The following is a 16,977-nucleotide window of genomic DNA, read 5'->3' on the forward strand; positions in this document are numbered from 1 at the left end:
AGCGGCTGATGAAAAGGCCCTCTGGGAAACAGCAGTTAACCTGGTCTTCTTTGGCTGCAGCAGGTTCTTCCCAGAGGACCTAAGAGTGCATGGTGGATAGTATGGAAGGAGGCACTCATGCAAGTATGCTGGACCCAAGCCATGTAGGGCTTTAAAGGTAATAACCAACACCTTGTACCACACCTGGAAGCTAATTGACAGCCAGTGAAGCGATTTTAAAATAGGTGTTATGAGGTCTGACTTGGATTTACCAGCAACCAACCTGGTTGCCATATTTTTGGACTAGTTGAAGCTACCGAACTTAGCACAAGAGTAGCCTCATGTAGAGTGTGTTGCAGAAATCAAGAGAGGTTACCAGTGCATGTACCACTATTTCTAGGTCCCCCAGCTCCAGGTAGGGTCGCAGCTGGCATATCGGATCTATCTGAGAAGATAGCTGGAGCAACGAGTCTAGGAGCACCCCCAAGCTGTGAACATAGTCCTTTAGGGGAAGTGTGCAGCTTCACCTCCCTGGACAGCCAGCCAGGAAGGACAAAGATCAACAGAGCAGGTTATTTTTTTCACCTATCCAAGGAGCTTGTCTATGTCATCAATATCACCGAATTAAATTGATCCAATACAATATTGTAAGTGGAGTTGCTGGACACCTCTCCTGTCATCTCTGCATCAAAGCCAGCGTCCAGGACAGCTACTGTTTGAGAGATTTTATCTGAGAAGTGATCATTAAAGGCAGGCTATAATTGGTTCTAGTAAAGGGTTCAGGGAGGGAGGTAATTGCGTGAAATCTCTCACCACTCTGGGCAAGACTTCGCAGATGCAATAGATGCAGAAAAGAATGACATCTTCGCTGCATCTATTGCCACTCGAGAAGATTTAAGAAAATCTCTGTGATGTGTCTTGTCAGATATGAACTGAGTTTTCCGCAAGCAGCACTCTAGTCGTCCAACTGCTTCATTCTGCTAAGATCTTCTGTTTACAGCAGCTTGCAGGTTGAAGCGGGTTGGAAAGGACACTTGGGAACTATTGTGTCAATAGCCCTGGTGAGGCCGTTATTCCAGGTATTAGCCAGGGCTTCGACAGAATTACTGTCATTACCAACCATAGAACCCTTTAAGTCTTTCTGGAACCTAACAGGTTCCATCAGCCTTCAAAGGCGGATCATTCTAATAGGTCCTCCACTTCCAGCAGGAAGAATAGTGGCCTTCAGTTCGACCTTGACCAGGAAATGATCCATCCATGACAATGCGGAGATATTGACTACCTCCACCCACGGATATGCCTGTTCCGTACAATAGACCACATTGAGGGCATGACTTGTACAATGACTGGCCCCTGAGACTATCTGGGATAGGCCCATGTTTGTCATGGATGCCATGAACTCCTCATCTGCACTTGTAAGAGTTGTTGAACTTGCCTCGAGTGGGATGTTGAGGTGGCCCAGAACTAAGAGCCTCATCAGCTCTGAGACCAGTTGTGTCAGCTCAGCTAGGGAGTCTGTTTGGTTACAGGGTGGACAGCATACCAACAGAATCCCCAGTCTATCCCTAGTCTTCAGGTTCAGGTAAATACACTTGATGTATTTCCATACAGGTATGCTGGTTAAAGTGAAGTTGTTCTTATGGACCACAGCCACTCTTCTCTCTCTCCCACTTCCCCTTACCTGCTCTTTAACAGAATACTCGTCTGGGAGGGTCTGAGCCCAAGTTACACTGCTGTCATCTCCCAGCCAGATTTCCGGAAAACATGCCATGTCAGCCTCCTCCTCCACCAACAGATCATATATAATGTGGGTTTTATTCTTAACTGACCTGGCATTACACAAGAGCAGGGACAGGTTCTATGATAAGGTTAGCATGGTCGCCAGTTCTTTTGGGATAACAGGTTGACTGGATGGCAAGATAGATTTCAAGCATTGATCTCGCCTTCCACTATAACAGTACTTCACCCTGTTAACGCCATACCTTCCCTTGCCCTGCACTACACTTTTTGCCGTTCCATGTTTAACAGTGACTACCTCACCTAATCCACCACCCAAAGTGGTCATTTCCTGTCTGTTCTCACCTTGTTCCATTGATCCTGTCTATTTAATAAAAAAAAACTTCCAATAAGCAGGCAAGGTAGGATGTTCTGCAGGTCTCCCCTGTATAATGCCACTATCCCTCCGCCTCCTATTCTATGCCACTGTCAGCTAATATAGCTTTGGTAGGTGTTGTAGAGGGGGAAAGGGGTGTGGCTTTAGAACCTTGCCACATCTCCACGCACCTCCTGTCCAGGTGCCGAGCCCCCGGTACAGCCCAGGTAGAAAAAGGGGCAAGGAGCAGCCTCTCGGCCCCGCTTGAAGCTGGCTGGTGTTGAAGCTGGAAACTGTTGTTTCCCATTCTCTTTATTCAAAACACCAGCAGGTAGAGTTGTGTAAAAGAGTGTTTCACGCTCAGGAATTTTACAATTGAGGGTTTTCACTAGCTTTCCTGAAACAGATTCTAGCCCTTCATAGCATTTAATGCGAAATAGAGCTCTAAGGATTATCAACTTGTTTTTAAATTGAATTGAAAGTGCTAGTAGAAATGTTAGGGGAATTCAATCTTTTTAAATTCTGAAGCAAACTAGTATCTGATATATACCTCTCTGAGTGACATTTGGATAGGAACTAACTTGTCCACCAGCTTTCCCACTTCCTGAACGGTCTGGGGTAGTACTTGACATATCAAAAATGACTTTTAAAATGAGTTTTTTTTTAAAGTAGAAAACATGCTTAGGAATAGCATTTAGAGGAAAAACTACATTTCATAAGACTTTTTTTATGCAAATCATCCAGAAATGGGACAAAATGGTGTTACAAGTGAATACATGCACATAAAGTGCCTCCCCAAACATTAAGGCTCCACAGTTATGTCCTTATTGTGCAGTTGACACCTCTATCAGAGTAAAATTGACTACCATCAGTTTACCACACATTTTCAACAATGGTTCCACATTTCTGAACACAGTTACCATTTGTAACTGCCAGATCTGAGAGATTTGCCTATTTAGGGTTCTGTAAAAATAAAATTGTTGCTTTTGTACTTGTTTAGGACAGTGGCATCACTGGGAGGGGGGAGAGTTCAAGTGGTGCAGCTTGCACTGGGTGAAACCTCGGAGGAAGAGTGACACCTAATCAGGCCCTCATCCTAGTGCGGGGTGAGAAGGGGTGAGCACACTCCTCCATGCTTTGCTTCCATGGTTTACTCTTTCCACCACCCTTGCAAATGAGAATGGCAAGTGTGCCCCTCCAGGCTTCATTGCAGTAACAGCTTCCTCCTGAGGAAAAGTCCATTGCCATGGCAAAGGAAACAGTGAGCACAACCTTTTGCCCACCATTGCCCCCGGGCATCTACACACACTGGGTGACACCATGTGTGGGAATGCCAATGTATTCAGTCTTTAATGTGATGAAAGTATTCAGCCTTTAATGTGACAAAAGCGCACCTATTTAAGGTGATGAACATTTCCCTAAACTGTGCATATACTTCTTTCTGGTTAAGGGGAAACTATTGATTTATCCATTGCTAGATTTTCTTATTTTTTTAGTTGTTTTTAATGATTCATTATTTTAGGATTTGAGAATTCTATGCATATCGAAATAAAGATATTTTTTTCCAAATGAAATGTGTCTGAAATTTACCTGTTGCACCTCTTTTTTCAAATCCCTGTTACCAGTCTGCCATTGTTCTTAGTGCATCCATTCTTCATTTTAAAATCAGTATCTTTCACTCTCACAATCAGATAGAAAGAGATTGGGAAAGTGGTAGAGTGACAACCTAGTCTACCAACCTTGGTCTTTCTCTAAAAGATTAAAGCAGTGCATAACAGAGAGCTCTATTTCCACTGTCTTCTGAGGTGGGGGAGGCTGGCAGTAAGCCTATGAGAAAGGAAGCTCTTCTATCTTGGGAGATGAAATATGGATAGGGGAAAGAAAGGCAATGATGCGCTTCATGTTTTACTTGCATCTCCTTCCCCCAAACTCCTTTCTTCTGTTTCTGTAGATGTTCTGGTCAAAGCAGAATGATAATAGAAAAAAAAATACTCCATCTCTGCCAGCAGTTCCCCCTTCTTCATTGCCTGATTTTTAATTCTGTGGAGAAAGATAATAACTAAAGAGTGTCTGTGGATTTGACAGTGGTAGAGGTGCTGACAAGGGAGCTTAAATTTATTTGCATAATATCCAAGAGGGCAACTTCAGTTTTCTTTTCACTACAGCCAGAATGGCTGTGTCCCAGTCACCTCATCTCTGGCTCGTAAACAGCACATATGGTTATATGACTATTGAAGACTATTGAAGCTGTTCTTATTATATGGTTCTTATCTGGCTTTATATAACAACTCCTTACATGTTATTATGTATTGTATTGCCTGAAGGCAACTGTTGTTTTCTATTACATACTGGCTTGTTATCACTTTATTGTTGAAGCAATTATATAGCTGTCATTTGTTTATTTGCTGATAAAACAACTATTTGCTTATACAGCGAGAGCCTTTCTAACCTGCAAGGGTTCCGTTCTGCCCCCCCCTCCACCAGATGCAAAATATGTAGCTGTTCAAGCTGATAGTATTCAATGTGTTGCGATCCAAACATGCCCAGCTCAGCACACATGGATGCACACCACCATTGACTAACATTGGGCATTCTGCATAACAGTGTACCCTCCCATTATTATATGCTAAGGATGACAACCCTTTGTATAGCGCAGCAGAATAATAATAATAATAATAATAATAATAATAATAATAATAATATGAAGCAGAAGAAAATGAAGAAGAAGAAGAAGAAGAAGAAGAAGAAGAAGAAGAAGAAGAAGAAGAAGAAGAAGAAGAAGTTGTTTAATTTATATCCTGCCCCTCCAACAGGATCGAGGCAAGTTACTACTATAAAATTACATGAATAAAATTCATAATACATTTACATTAAAATACATTACCTCCTTATCCCAAACTCATCCACATAATCATAAAAACAACATTATAAAGTACATTTAAATCAGTTAAAATAGTCATAACTGGGGCGAGACATCTTGGACAGTCATTGGGCAGTCCATATCCATGGAACTGGGTCAATCAATCAGGGAAGGCCTGCTGGAAGAGTTTGGTCTTGACAGCCTTTTTAAAGGCATCAAGACTGGTGACATATCAGATTTCTGAGTTCATTCCTGATGTTTTGCCAGTATCTATGGCTGGCATCTTTAGAGAATGCTGACCCAGAAGAGAGTGGGTATATACATACTGTGTGATCCTGGGTAAGGAGGAGTGATTCCCATGTTAATCTGTGTATTGTTATATTCTTGATGGAGTATTCCCAAGATGCAAACACAGTCCTTTAGGGGAAATGTGACCTCGTTCAGGACTCCATACCCGGATTAGGGGTCCCTATAGCAAGTACCTCTGTCTTATCTGGATTTAGTTTTAGTTTGTTTTTCTTCATCCAGTCCATTACTGCCTGAAGACATTCAGTCAGAGGAGAGATGCCATCCTTAGTCACTGCAGCAGTCCAAAGCATGGAGAAGTATATTTGGGTGTCATCAGCATACTGATAACACCCCACCCCATGTCTCTGGATGATCTCCCCCAGTGGTTTCGTGTAAATGTTAAATAGCAATGGGGACAGAATGGCGCCTTGAAGGACGCCAGTTTTATGTTCCCTCTTATTATTAATTTATTCCACAAACACAAACCAAAGCCCCTTGTAAAAATATAGAATGTTGATTGCTGATATATAATGTTCCTGAGCAAGTTTGCCTCTGTATATGCTTCAACCCACTTTTCATACGGACAGTAAAAATGTTTTAATTGAATGTTCAGTTCTATCATTTTTTTAAAAAAAAATCTAAGTAGACAAAAACATGCATTTGATATTTATTCAATAATCTAAATGCCTCTGAAAGATATACTGGATGTTTAGTCAAGGATACAGTCTGCAGAAGAGAGTAAATGGATGCACTGGTGTTTCCACCAGAGCTGTATAAACAAATAATTTCAGTCCTCCTCTTTTTCAGTGTATGAGTTGTCCTTGAACAGATTGTGATTTCCAACAGTGTTTTGTTATTTATTAATATTATGCATTTATATTTCAACCCAGTGGAGCACTTTAAGAAACAGACTCTAAATAGCTTTGAATAATTATTTGTGCTTATATTTAATATAATATGCTGATGTTTCACTACACTCTCTGGGAAGCATAGAACAAAGATACTAACAGCACTTCTGACCAGACAGTTTACAAGTGAAAGAAGCATAGAAACTCTCTTCCTCCTAATCATTATCCAAAGCAAAATGGCCCCTACTGGATCAGGGTGAACCATTCATCTTAGAGCCATAATTCTTCCTACCTGCTCTATTGCCATAGGTTCCTCTGGGCGATTCCTCATGGTCCAGTGCTTCTTCCTCAGGAATTTTTTACCTCCATCTTTATATTTATTTACTTGGTACACTTATATTCCATCTTTGTTCCCCTAAATTCTAGGTATTATGAGTGGTATTTGTTGTACTTCCCATTTTACCCCAAGAACTAAACAGGGAGGTAAATGAGCCTAAAAGATTGAATGGAACAATCTTGCCCAATGAGATTCCTAGTCAAAAGAGGACTAGAAACTGGATCTTCCAAGTTCCACTCAAGCACTTTAACACTGATTCCGTTTTCTACTCATTGCATGAATGTATAAATATATTTGTTCAGCTTTAATATATGAATAATTAATTGGACATTTTTTCAAGAAAAATGTCGATATTTGAAAATATGGAAACTTAAATTATCTGTATTTTTGGGTATCTGTTCAGTGTCAAATACTCTGTGGAACACAGTTAAGGAACATGGCCTCCATATGTTTAGACTGCTGTGCTGCCTTTGATTTATGACATCCGGAGGGTAGAAAGTTACCTATCTATGGTGCGGAGAAGGGGACAGGAAATATAAAAATATTGAAATGTGATTTAATGATTCAAAACCTAATGCACCTGCAGTGTGTGTATTATTCAGGAACAAACCTTCTTCAACTCAGTGATAATCATGAAAAAATGCACAAAATCCTTTGTAATCACATTCAACAGGTAGCAAGCTGTTCATAATCTCATTCATTTCAGATTGAAAAAGAATGAACAGTAAGGACTTGTGTGTGTGTGTGTGTGTGTATATATTACAACAAGTGGGGTTATTTTAATCAAGTAGATTAAATTATTTATAACATATTTTTTTGCAGACAGAGGCCTAAATCCAGTTGTTAGTGTGTACTAGAGCAAACCCTCTTATTCAATAACTGAAGAGCTAGTAATCAATTATAGCAAATCTAAAGTCTTAGTGTTTACTAAGAAATGGAGTATGCACAATTGGTAAATAAATGATCAATCAATTGAACAGGTAATAATAATAATAATAAATAAAAATTTTATTTATATTTCCTGCTTCTCCCTTCAGATCAAAGTGGGATTACAGCAGTAAAAACATCATAAAATACATATATAATTCAAAAACATCAATCAAAGAAATAAAAATAAAAGAGAAAAGGAGAAAGTTGTTACAGTGTTGCTCAGTCGTAAGGATCGAGTCATATATTCAGATGTACAAATCAGATTAGAGGAAATCAGTTGGATAGGCCCGCCGGAAGAGATCGTCTTCAGTGCCTTTTTGAAGGCTTCCAAGGAAGTGATAAGATGGACCTCTTCCGATAAATTGTTCCAAAGTCTAGGGGCCACCACAGAAAATGTTCTACAAGAGGTAGTTTTCAACCTGGTTTGGGGTGTTCCAATATTTTTGTGCCAAATGTTCTGAGAGTGCGGGGCGGATTATGTAGGGAGAGGCGTTCCCTTAAGTAACTTGGGCCCAGGCCATGTAGGGCTTTACAGGTAATAACCGACACTTTGTATTGCGCCTGGAAGCTAATCAGCAGCCAATGTAGAGATTTCAGCATTGGTGTAATGTGCTCTGATCTCGGTGTCTTGGTGATCAGTCTCGCTGCAGCATTCTGAATCAGTTGGAGCTTCTGAACTTGGTACAAACGTAGCCCCATGTAGAGCGCATTACATAAATCTAAACGAGAGGTTACCAGTGCATGTACTACTGTTTCAAGGTCCCCCTGAGCTAAGTAAGATCCTATAAGTACCTAGGAGTGATTTTTCAGTCCTTAGGTTCTTGGAAAGCTCAGTCTATACATGCCATAGCAAATGCACAAAGAAGTATCAAATCACTTACATCCTCTTTTTTTTTCCACTAAAGGAGGCCAGCAGATCCCTTCAGCCATCCATGTTTTTAATATGAAGGCCTATACGAGACGCAGTGGTGTGCTTATACTAATTTTGATTCAATGCTAACTATGCAGGCAAAATTTTTGAGATCCATTCTTGTACTTCCAAGGTGTGTGCCTAATACAATCCTATATTTGGAGACAGGTCAACTGACAGTTGAATCACAGGCATAGGTACTTAAGTTTAACTTTTTGCTCAGAATGTTGTTCACCCCAGTAGGATTAGCCCCTTTGATATTGTCTGATGGGTTTCTCTCCAGATGGAATAAGACTCTGAATAAGAAACTAGTTAATTGGGTTTTTCACACACCACCATTTTGGCAATGGGATATGAGAAAGCAAAACAGGAAATACATCAATGAATTATAGATTATGAGTTGCAACAACATGTAAAAGCAGCCACTGTATGCCCTGATTTCAGAAACTATGCCAATGCTTTTTTGTTAGCTAACCTTTGAGTTTTCTAACCCTTCCAAAACATAGGATAGCATTCACTTTAGCAAAATTTAATGTTCTACCTTCAGCCTTATTGGAAGGAATATACAATAATATTCCCTGTGATCTACGCATATACCCCTATGGAACTGGTACAGTGGAGACTATAGGTCATGTATTTTTGCATTGTCCTTTTTATTATGGCTATCACCATATTTTTATTCATCCAATTCTTAGTGGTTTTCCTCAAAAAACTGATGAACTTTATGTATCTTATTTGCTGGCAGACCAGTGCCCAGTAATAACAACAAGGATGGCCAGTTTTTGCGCAGTGGCAATGGTCTGTCAGTGTAAGATGGTTTCTTAAAAGTTCATAATATTTTTTTAGTTTGTTAAAATTGTATAATGATTTCATACATTTATAATGATTTTATAATTTTAAATTTGATTTTTATTTTTAATATAATTTTATAAGTGAAATTTTAACTATTATTTACTTTTACAATCTGATTATTTATTGTGATGTTTGCTTCTTCGGATCTACAGTAGTTGAGTTTAACAATCTAGGTCAATAAAAGTAAACTACATTGACAAATGATCTGTAGGATCAGTTCTGTCAGCTGATAAGATAAGTATTAAAAAAGGTAAAGATATTCCACATTAACAAGGTTGTCAAGTCCTGTCCAACCATTGGGGGCGGTGCTCATCTCCGTTACTAAGCCAAAAAGCCAGCATTGTCAGAGACTACTATGGATTACTCACTGGATCAGTGTGAAGGGTCAAGATACTAATATAAAGCTGCAAAAGAATTTTACTTATATTAGGACACCACAGAAATCTCTTTCATTTTGAAAAATATATCAAAACAGGATTGTATGGTAAAATGAGTTCAAAATATTTTCCCTAATCCAATTGAAATTTACTTTAAGTTATAATTTAAGAGAGAATTTTAATAAAATGATTTGGATAGTATTCAATACCAAATAATTATCAAAAATGTATAAGAAAAAATCAAACAAATGTTGGAAATACAAATTGAAGACTCTTTTTTATTATTTGTGGTGGACCTGTGACAAGGCACAGAAACTGGATTCAGATTCATTCATTGTTAGAGGGCATTTTAATGTCAAAATGCAAATGAAACCAGAGACTTTCTTGCTTGGAATATTGTCTGCTCAAGTTGAGAAGAAATGTGAAAGGACACTGCAATATATGATTACAGCAATAAGAATAATATATGCCCAGAGATGGAAGGACACTGACATATCAACACAAGGAGATTAGCTAATGAAGGTGATTGAACTTGCTGAAATATATAAATTGACAAAGTTGATCAAAGAAATATCTTTGAATACATTGAATATATTGGTATTTGCAGTCACACTGGGAATATGAACCAGATTTAGGTTTTGTAAAATAGACAGATTTGGTATTGTAGAGATTTAAACATACAGTCGGCCCTTCTTATACATGGATTTTTTTATACATGGATTCAAGCATCCATGGTTTGAAAATGTTCAAAAATGTATAAATTTCAAATATCAAACCTTGATTTTCCATTTTTTATAAGGGACACCATTTTGCTATGTCATTATATTTAATGGGACTTAAGCATCCATGAACTTTGTTATCCACGGGGGATCTTGGAACCAAACCCCAGCGTATAACAAGGGTCCACTGTACTATTATACATAAGGAAGTAGAGTAATATTTATTTATTTATTTATTTATTTATTTATTTATTTATTTATTTCCCGCTCTTTTCCCAGGACTGGGACTTAGAGCAGCTTCACAGCAATTAAAAAACAAACAAACAAAAAGTACAATTAAAACATTTTTTAAAATAAATAGATAAATGACATGCATTAAACAGAATGATTAACCTAGTCTAACATTCCTGCCTGTTCTTATAGTGATTCCTTAAATGCTTGTTTGAACAGGTAGGTCCTCACCTGCCGTCGGAAAGCCATCAAGGAGGGAGCCGTTCTTATCTCCCTGGGCAGGGAGTTCCAGAGTCTAGGGGCAGCCGCTGAGAAGGCCCTCTCTCGTGTCCCCACCAAACATGTTTGTAAAGGTGTTGGGATGAAGAGAAGGGCTTCTCCAGAGGATCTCAGAGTCCGGGCAGGTTCATACCAGGAGAAACGGTCTGCCAAATAATGTGGACCTGAGCCATGTAGGGCTTTGTAGGATATAACCAGTACCTTGAATTGTGCCCGGGAACAAACGGGCAGCCAATGAAGCTGTTTCAACAGGGGAGTTGTATGGGCTCTGTAATCGGCGCCTGTTAACAGCCTGGCAGCAGCTCTTTGAACCAGTTGAATTTTCTGAACACTTTTCAAAGGCAGTCCTATGTAGAGCCCATTACAGTAGTCCAAACGGGATGTAACCAAGGCATGTACCACTGTGGCCAGATCTGGCTTCTCAAGGAACGGGCGCAGTTGGTGCACAAGTTTTAAATGTGCGAAAGCACTCCTGGTCACAGCAGAGACCTGGGCCTCCAAGTTTAAAGCTGAGTCCAAGATTACCCCCAAACTGCGAACCTGTGTCTTCAGGGGGAGTGTGACCCCATCTAACACAGGCTGAATCCCTATTTCCTGATCTGCTTTCTGACTGACCAGGAGCACCGCTGTCTTGTCTGGATTAAGTTTCAACTTGTTTGCCCTCATCCAGTCCATTACTGAAGACAGGCACTGGTTTAGAACCAGGACTGCCTCCTTGGATTGAGGTGGGAAGGAGTAGTAGAGTTGAGTGTCATCTGCATATTGATGACATCGCACCCCAAAACTCCGGACAACCTCTCCCAGCAGTTTCATGTATATGTTAAACAGCATAGGGGACAACACAGAACCTTGAGGGACCCCACAGGTCAATGGCCAAGGGGTCGAACAGGAGTCCACCAGTACTACCTTCTGAGTTCACCCCTCCAGGAAGGAATGGAGCCACTGTAGAACAGTACCTCCAAGCCCCATCCCAGAGAGGCGGTCTAGAAGGATACCATGATCAATGGTATCAAAAGCTGCTGTGAGGTCCAGAAGAACCAACAGGGACACACTCCCTCTGACCAGTTCCCTGCGTAGGTCATCCACCAAGGCGATCAAGGCTGTCTCTGTTCCATAGCCAGGTCTGAAACCAGACTGAAATGGATCTAGATAATCCATTTCATCCAGAAACCCCTGGAGTTGGGAAGCCACCACATGTTCCAGAACCTTGCCCAGAAATGGTAGGTTAGACACACTGGCCGATAGTTATTCATTATTGTGAGATCCAATGATGACTTTTTTAACAGAGGCCTCACAACAGCCTACTTTAGGCAGGATGGAATTCTGCCTTGTTGTAGGGAGGCATTGATTACTTCCTTTACCCACTCAGTCAGTCCCCCTCTTGCCTGTTTAATAAGCCAAGAAGGACAAGGGTCCAAGACACATGTGGTGGCTCTTATCTTTCCAAGAATTCTGTTCGCATCATCAGGCTGCACAAGTTGAAAAGTATCCATTAACACTGGACCGGTAGGAGCCAAGGTAACATCCACTGACACTGTATTAATTGTAGCATCTAATTTGGACCGAATCTGAGTGATTTTATCTGCAAAATGCTGAGCAAATTCTTCACAGTGAGCCATTGGGTGGTCTGCATTTTCTACTTGAGGGTGAGTGTGTAAAAGACCCTTGACCACTCGGAACAGCTCTGCTGACCGGCTCCTTGCAGATGCAATGCTGGTAGGAAAAAAATAATTTCTTTGCTGCCCGTATTGCCAAAGAGTAGGCTTTCAAATAGGATCTAGCCCATATTCGATCAGATTCACTCTGAGTCTTCCGCCAACGTTGCTCTAGTTTCCTTCTCATTCGCTTCATCAACGTCAAATTCCTAGAGAACCAGGGGGCTGGTTTGGCTCCACTCCGTGAGAGGGGACGCACAGGAGCGATTGTGTCCACTGCTCTGGCCATTTCCCCATTCCAAAAGCTGGCTAGGGCTTCAACAGAATCGCCTGCCAAGGTGATAGGAAACTCCCCAAGAGCCCTCAGGAATCCATCTGGATCCATCAGCCTCCTGGGGCGGACCATCCTAATTGGTCCCCCACTCCTGCAGAGGTTCTGAGTTCCAGTAAGTCTAAACCTGACCAGATAATGATCGGTCCATGATAATGGAACTGTGGAGAGTTCCATCACACCAAGATCATCATCATCCCACCCAGCACAAAAAACAAGGTGCAGAGTGTGCCCAGCAGCATGAGTAGGGTCAGATACTACTTGGGATAGACCCATGGTTGTCATGGAGTCCATGAAGTCCTGAGCCACTCCTGAAAGGGAAGTCCCAGCATGGATGTTGAAGTCCCCTAGCACTAATAGACGTGGAGATTCCAATACCAACCCCGAGACCACTCCAGTCAGTTCAGGAAGGGAGACTGTTGTGCAGCGGGGTGGGCGGTACACCAACAGAATCCCTATTCTGTCTTGGCTACCCAATTTTAAATAAACACATTCAAAACCCGTAGGTTGTGTGAGGGGGCATCTGGTCAGGGGGATGGAATCATGATATACCACTGCAACTCCACCGCCTCGCCCTCCAGATCTCACCTGATGTTGCACAGAGAAATCCGGTGGGCAAAACTGAGATAGATTAACTCCTCCATCCTCATCCAACCAGGTCTCTGTTATACATGCCAGTAATAGCAGTATCTATCCATCAGTTGGAGAGAGTAGTAGTCAGTATTGTATGGTATGGATTTTTGTTTGTTTGTTTGGTAGTTTACCTTTGTTTTTTATTGTTTATTATTATTGTTTGCATTTTAGATGTATTCTAAAATGTATTTGTGATTGTGTTAGGGTTTTTTTTAAAAAAAATGCAAAGCAACCACCCACTATTTTCATTTTCTTTTCTTTTTTTCAGAATGCCTTAGGCAGGAGTGAAAGTAACAGGTGGCTGCACATTATAACAGATGGTAAAGGACTAGGTGGGATTAAAAGATCAAATCCATGACTCATGAGTGTCAGAAAACCCCAACAAGGAGACTCTTGTACTGATGAGAGTTTTGCAGTTTGAGACTTATACTGTGCAAAATTTCCACAACTTTTGTTCACAGAAAATGACATTTATAATAATAATAATAATAATAATAAATTATTTATATACCGCCTTTCCAATAAGATCAAAGCATTTTACAAAATTACAAAAAATACATAACACATAAATGATTAACATAAATAAATTACCTAACAGTACATAATGTATACAAACTTAAATTCCATTCCTGATCCCTTAACTAAAATACACCGATCATTAAACATTAAACAAAATTACACAAACAAAGCAATATTAAATAAACTCAAATAACAAACATAACACAGTACCAAGATAAAAAAGAAAAGAAAAAAATATGAATACAAAATATAATACAAAGCATAACAACATATAACCAATTAACAATAATCAAATCTACACTAGGGAGATAAAAAGTTAAGTACATAAAATACATAAACAATTTACATAAACACATGGATAATAATACAAACCTATACAAACTAAAATTCCATCCCTCATCCCTCAACTAAAATACAATCATTAGGCATTAAAAAAAATAGAGGCATTTTCCTTTCTCACAGTCTGGATTCGAAGAGCCTGCTGGCCTCAGCATCTCTTGCCTCCTGAGTCCTTCTGCTTGCAGGTTTTATATGGCACAGCAGAAGGGCGGGGCTAGTGCTAAGTGCTGGTCTCAGGAGCCTGCTGGCCTCAGCGTCTCTTGCTTCCACAGTCCTTCTGCTTGCAGGTTTTATATGGCACAGCAGAAGGGCGGAACTGGTGGTAAGTGCTGGTCTCAGGAGCCTGCTGGCCTCAGCGTCTCTTGCCTCCACAGTCCTTTTTATGCAGGAAGTAGCATTGTCTTCACACACAAAAATCTCAACAAAACTATTGCTTTTCTACATAGAAAATACTGTTTCCTGAATGGAAAATGTTTTTGCATATAACAAAATTCAATTTTGCAAAGTGCAAGTCATGAATAGCAAAACAGACACCTTTCAAATTCTTTCTTGGAGTGTGAAGAAAATTGCTAAAATTACTGAATGCTTACTTTGAGAACAAAATTATCAGAGAATTACATTCCTTTTCAAAGTACTTGGGCAAATTGTCTTCTAGCCTCATTGGCTTCCCTTTCTGCACCCTTCACGGCAGCCATTTTCTAAATGAGCAATCAGCTCAGCCATCTGATTTTCCCTGTGATGGCTTCTCAACATTCCAAAAGGTTGGGGTGCCAGGAAAAGGTATGGTAGATGGCATCATACCTCATGCAATAGGAGTGGCTTAAATTTCCAAGACAAGTAAGGAATTGTGTGGAGGGGAAAGGAAAGAATGCATCTCCTGGACTGAATGCATCCCCCCCCTTTTTTTTTTTTTTTTTTTTTTTTTTTTTTTTGAAAGATGTGCTTCTCCACCACCCTGATCTATCTATCAATCCCCTTGGTTCTTTATCCAAGATAGCATTTCCACTTCTCTTGGGCTGCCTCTACATTGCAGCACTAATGTAGTTTCACACTGTTTTAACTGCCATGGCTCAATGCTATGGAATCTGGGATTTATAGTTTTATGAGATATTTAGCCTTCTCTGTCAAAACTAGGACACATCAGACAATAGACAAGATGACAAAAGCCATTAATGCGGAAGAACAAATAAGCTAAGAGATGCTGCAGAACTTTATTTTTGCTTGCAAATACAATGGAGGGCAAAATTCTTCCCTCCCCTTCTTGTCCTCTCCTCTTTTACCTGCTGAATTAACTGAGTGCAAGGTAGTTTGGCACTTTGACTCAGTCTGCAATAGGATAAATAACATGAGGACAAAGGAGAATCTGGGAGAAGGGGAGAAAAAATGGGATACAGTGCACCCGCACCATACACAAGTGCACCATACATGGCTTTAACCTTATGTGGAAGGTTAAGCCACTGGGGGATGAATGGTGTGTGCACCTGTGTTGCACGCACCGCACTGAATGCAAAAGCACTCCCCCATTGCAACCAATGGGGTTTGAGCTTACTCGTTTTTCACCATATGTGTGGGGATCTGGAACGGATCTCCATATATGGAGAAGGCCCACTGTATTTTTAAAAGTAGCTGAAAAAGTGGGTGTCAGAGAGGCCACAGAATCAGTCCTCAGCCATACAAAATTTTGCTTAACTTACCTGAAGCCATGTTGGCATGGGCCTGCTGTTTTGGGAGAGGTGAGCAGGTGCAAGGGAATGTGTGCAGAATTTGCATCCATTTAGCTACTTGAGACTGCTTGAGTCTCTATGGAAAAGTATGCAGGCCTCTTGGGGGGGGGGGGGATGAATTGGGGAGAGTTCTTAAAAGTGAAGCCTAAGTTGTAACCTCAGATCTGGTAAGGAACTTGCTGCTGTGCTCAGTCTAATCTTTGACAAAACTTTCCTGGATTCATCCCTGAAGTCTGTTCTTTGAGTTTGGCAAAGACACGGCATCACACTGAAGCAGCATAGGATTGATCAGGATTATCCACCTAAATCAGGACTATTGGAGAGTATGGAATAAAGCTTTTAGATGTATAACAGAGAACCAGGCTGATAGATTTCAAGCTTCCACTGAACATGTAGCTTACTGTATATACTCGACTATAAGTGGATCTCATGTGTAAGTCAAGGGCAAGTTTTGGGGCCAAAATTATGGATTTTGCTAAGACCCATGGATAAGTCAAGGATAAAAGGCGCATATAGCAAAGGATCTGAAGGATGAAGCAAAGCAATGTCAAAGAACTTACAAAATTCTAACAGACATAACTCTTTGTGCTTACTCTTAAGTCTCGATAGATGAGAGAGTAGAGGGAGTCAGTGCTTCCAGGACAGATTATACTCTTGCTTTTCACCAGGGGATGGTTCCTTCTTTTAAATAAGAGTTAAGATAGACTATGTATATTGACCCATGGATAAATTGACTTAGGTTTTTTGGGTCAATTTTTTGACCTAAATTTCTAGACTTATACATGAGTATATACAGTAGTTTCAAGAATTTTGATCCATAAATTCCATAGGTCTTTATGTGTACTTATGTTCTACATAAACTTTGAAATGTGGATCTCAAAGTTCTAGTACAATAATCCTCTGTGATTTTTTCTGGGGAATAAGTCCCATTGAATGGAGTCTTACTACTATATGTGCACAGAATAAGGATGCAAAGATGATGGGCAAGCACACAGTCACAAGGAGACAATGTAGGAAGAATTCAGAGAAAATACAAACCCATTAAATGACACAAAGACAATATGAGGGAAGCAT

At 40.3% G+C, this 16,977-nt stretch overlaps 1 protein-coding gene across 1 annotated transcript; it reads right to left on the reverse strand.

The window, feature by feature from the left end:
• Positions 1–2,235: 2,235 nt before the first annotated feature.
• LOC149319780 (uncharacterized) lies at positions 2,236–15,891 on the reverse strand. The gene is made up of 3 exons (XM_089508450.1): positions 15,874–15,891; positions 12,505–13,378; positions 2,236–2,486 (listed from the first exon to the last, which is right to left on the reverse strand). The coding sequence occupies exons 1-3, from the start codon at positions 15,889–15,891 to the stop codon at positions 2,236–2,238; spliced, it is 1,143 nt and encodes a 380-aa protein (XP_089364576.1).
• Positions 15,892–16,977: the final 1,086 nt, after the last annotated feature.

This window comes from Sceloporus occidentalis, unplaced genomic scaffold (genome assembly GCF_023333645.1).
Source record: "Sceloporus occidentalis isolate IW3139 unplaced genomic scaffold, rSceOcc1.0.p SCAF_2, whole genome shotgun sequence".
In the NCBI taxonomy this organism is placed as follows: domain Eukaryota; kingdom Metazoa; phylum Chordata; class Lepidosauria; order Squamata; family Phrynosomatidae; genus Sceloporus; species Sceloporus occidentalis.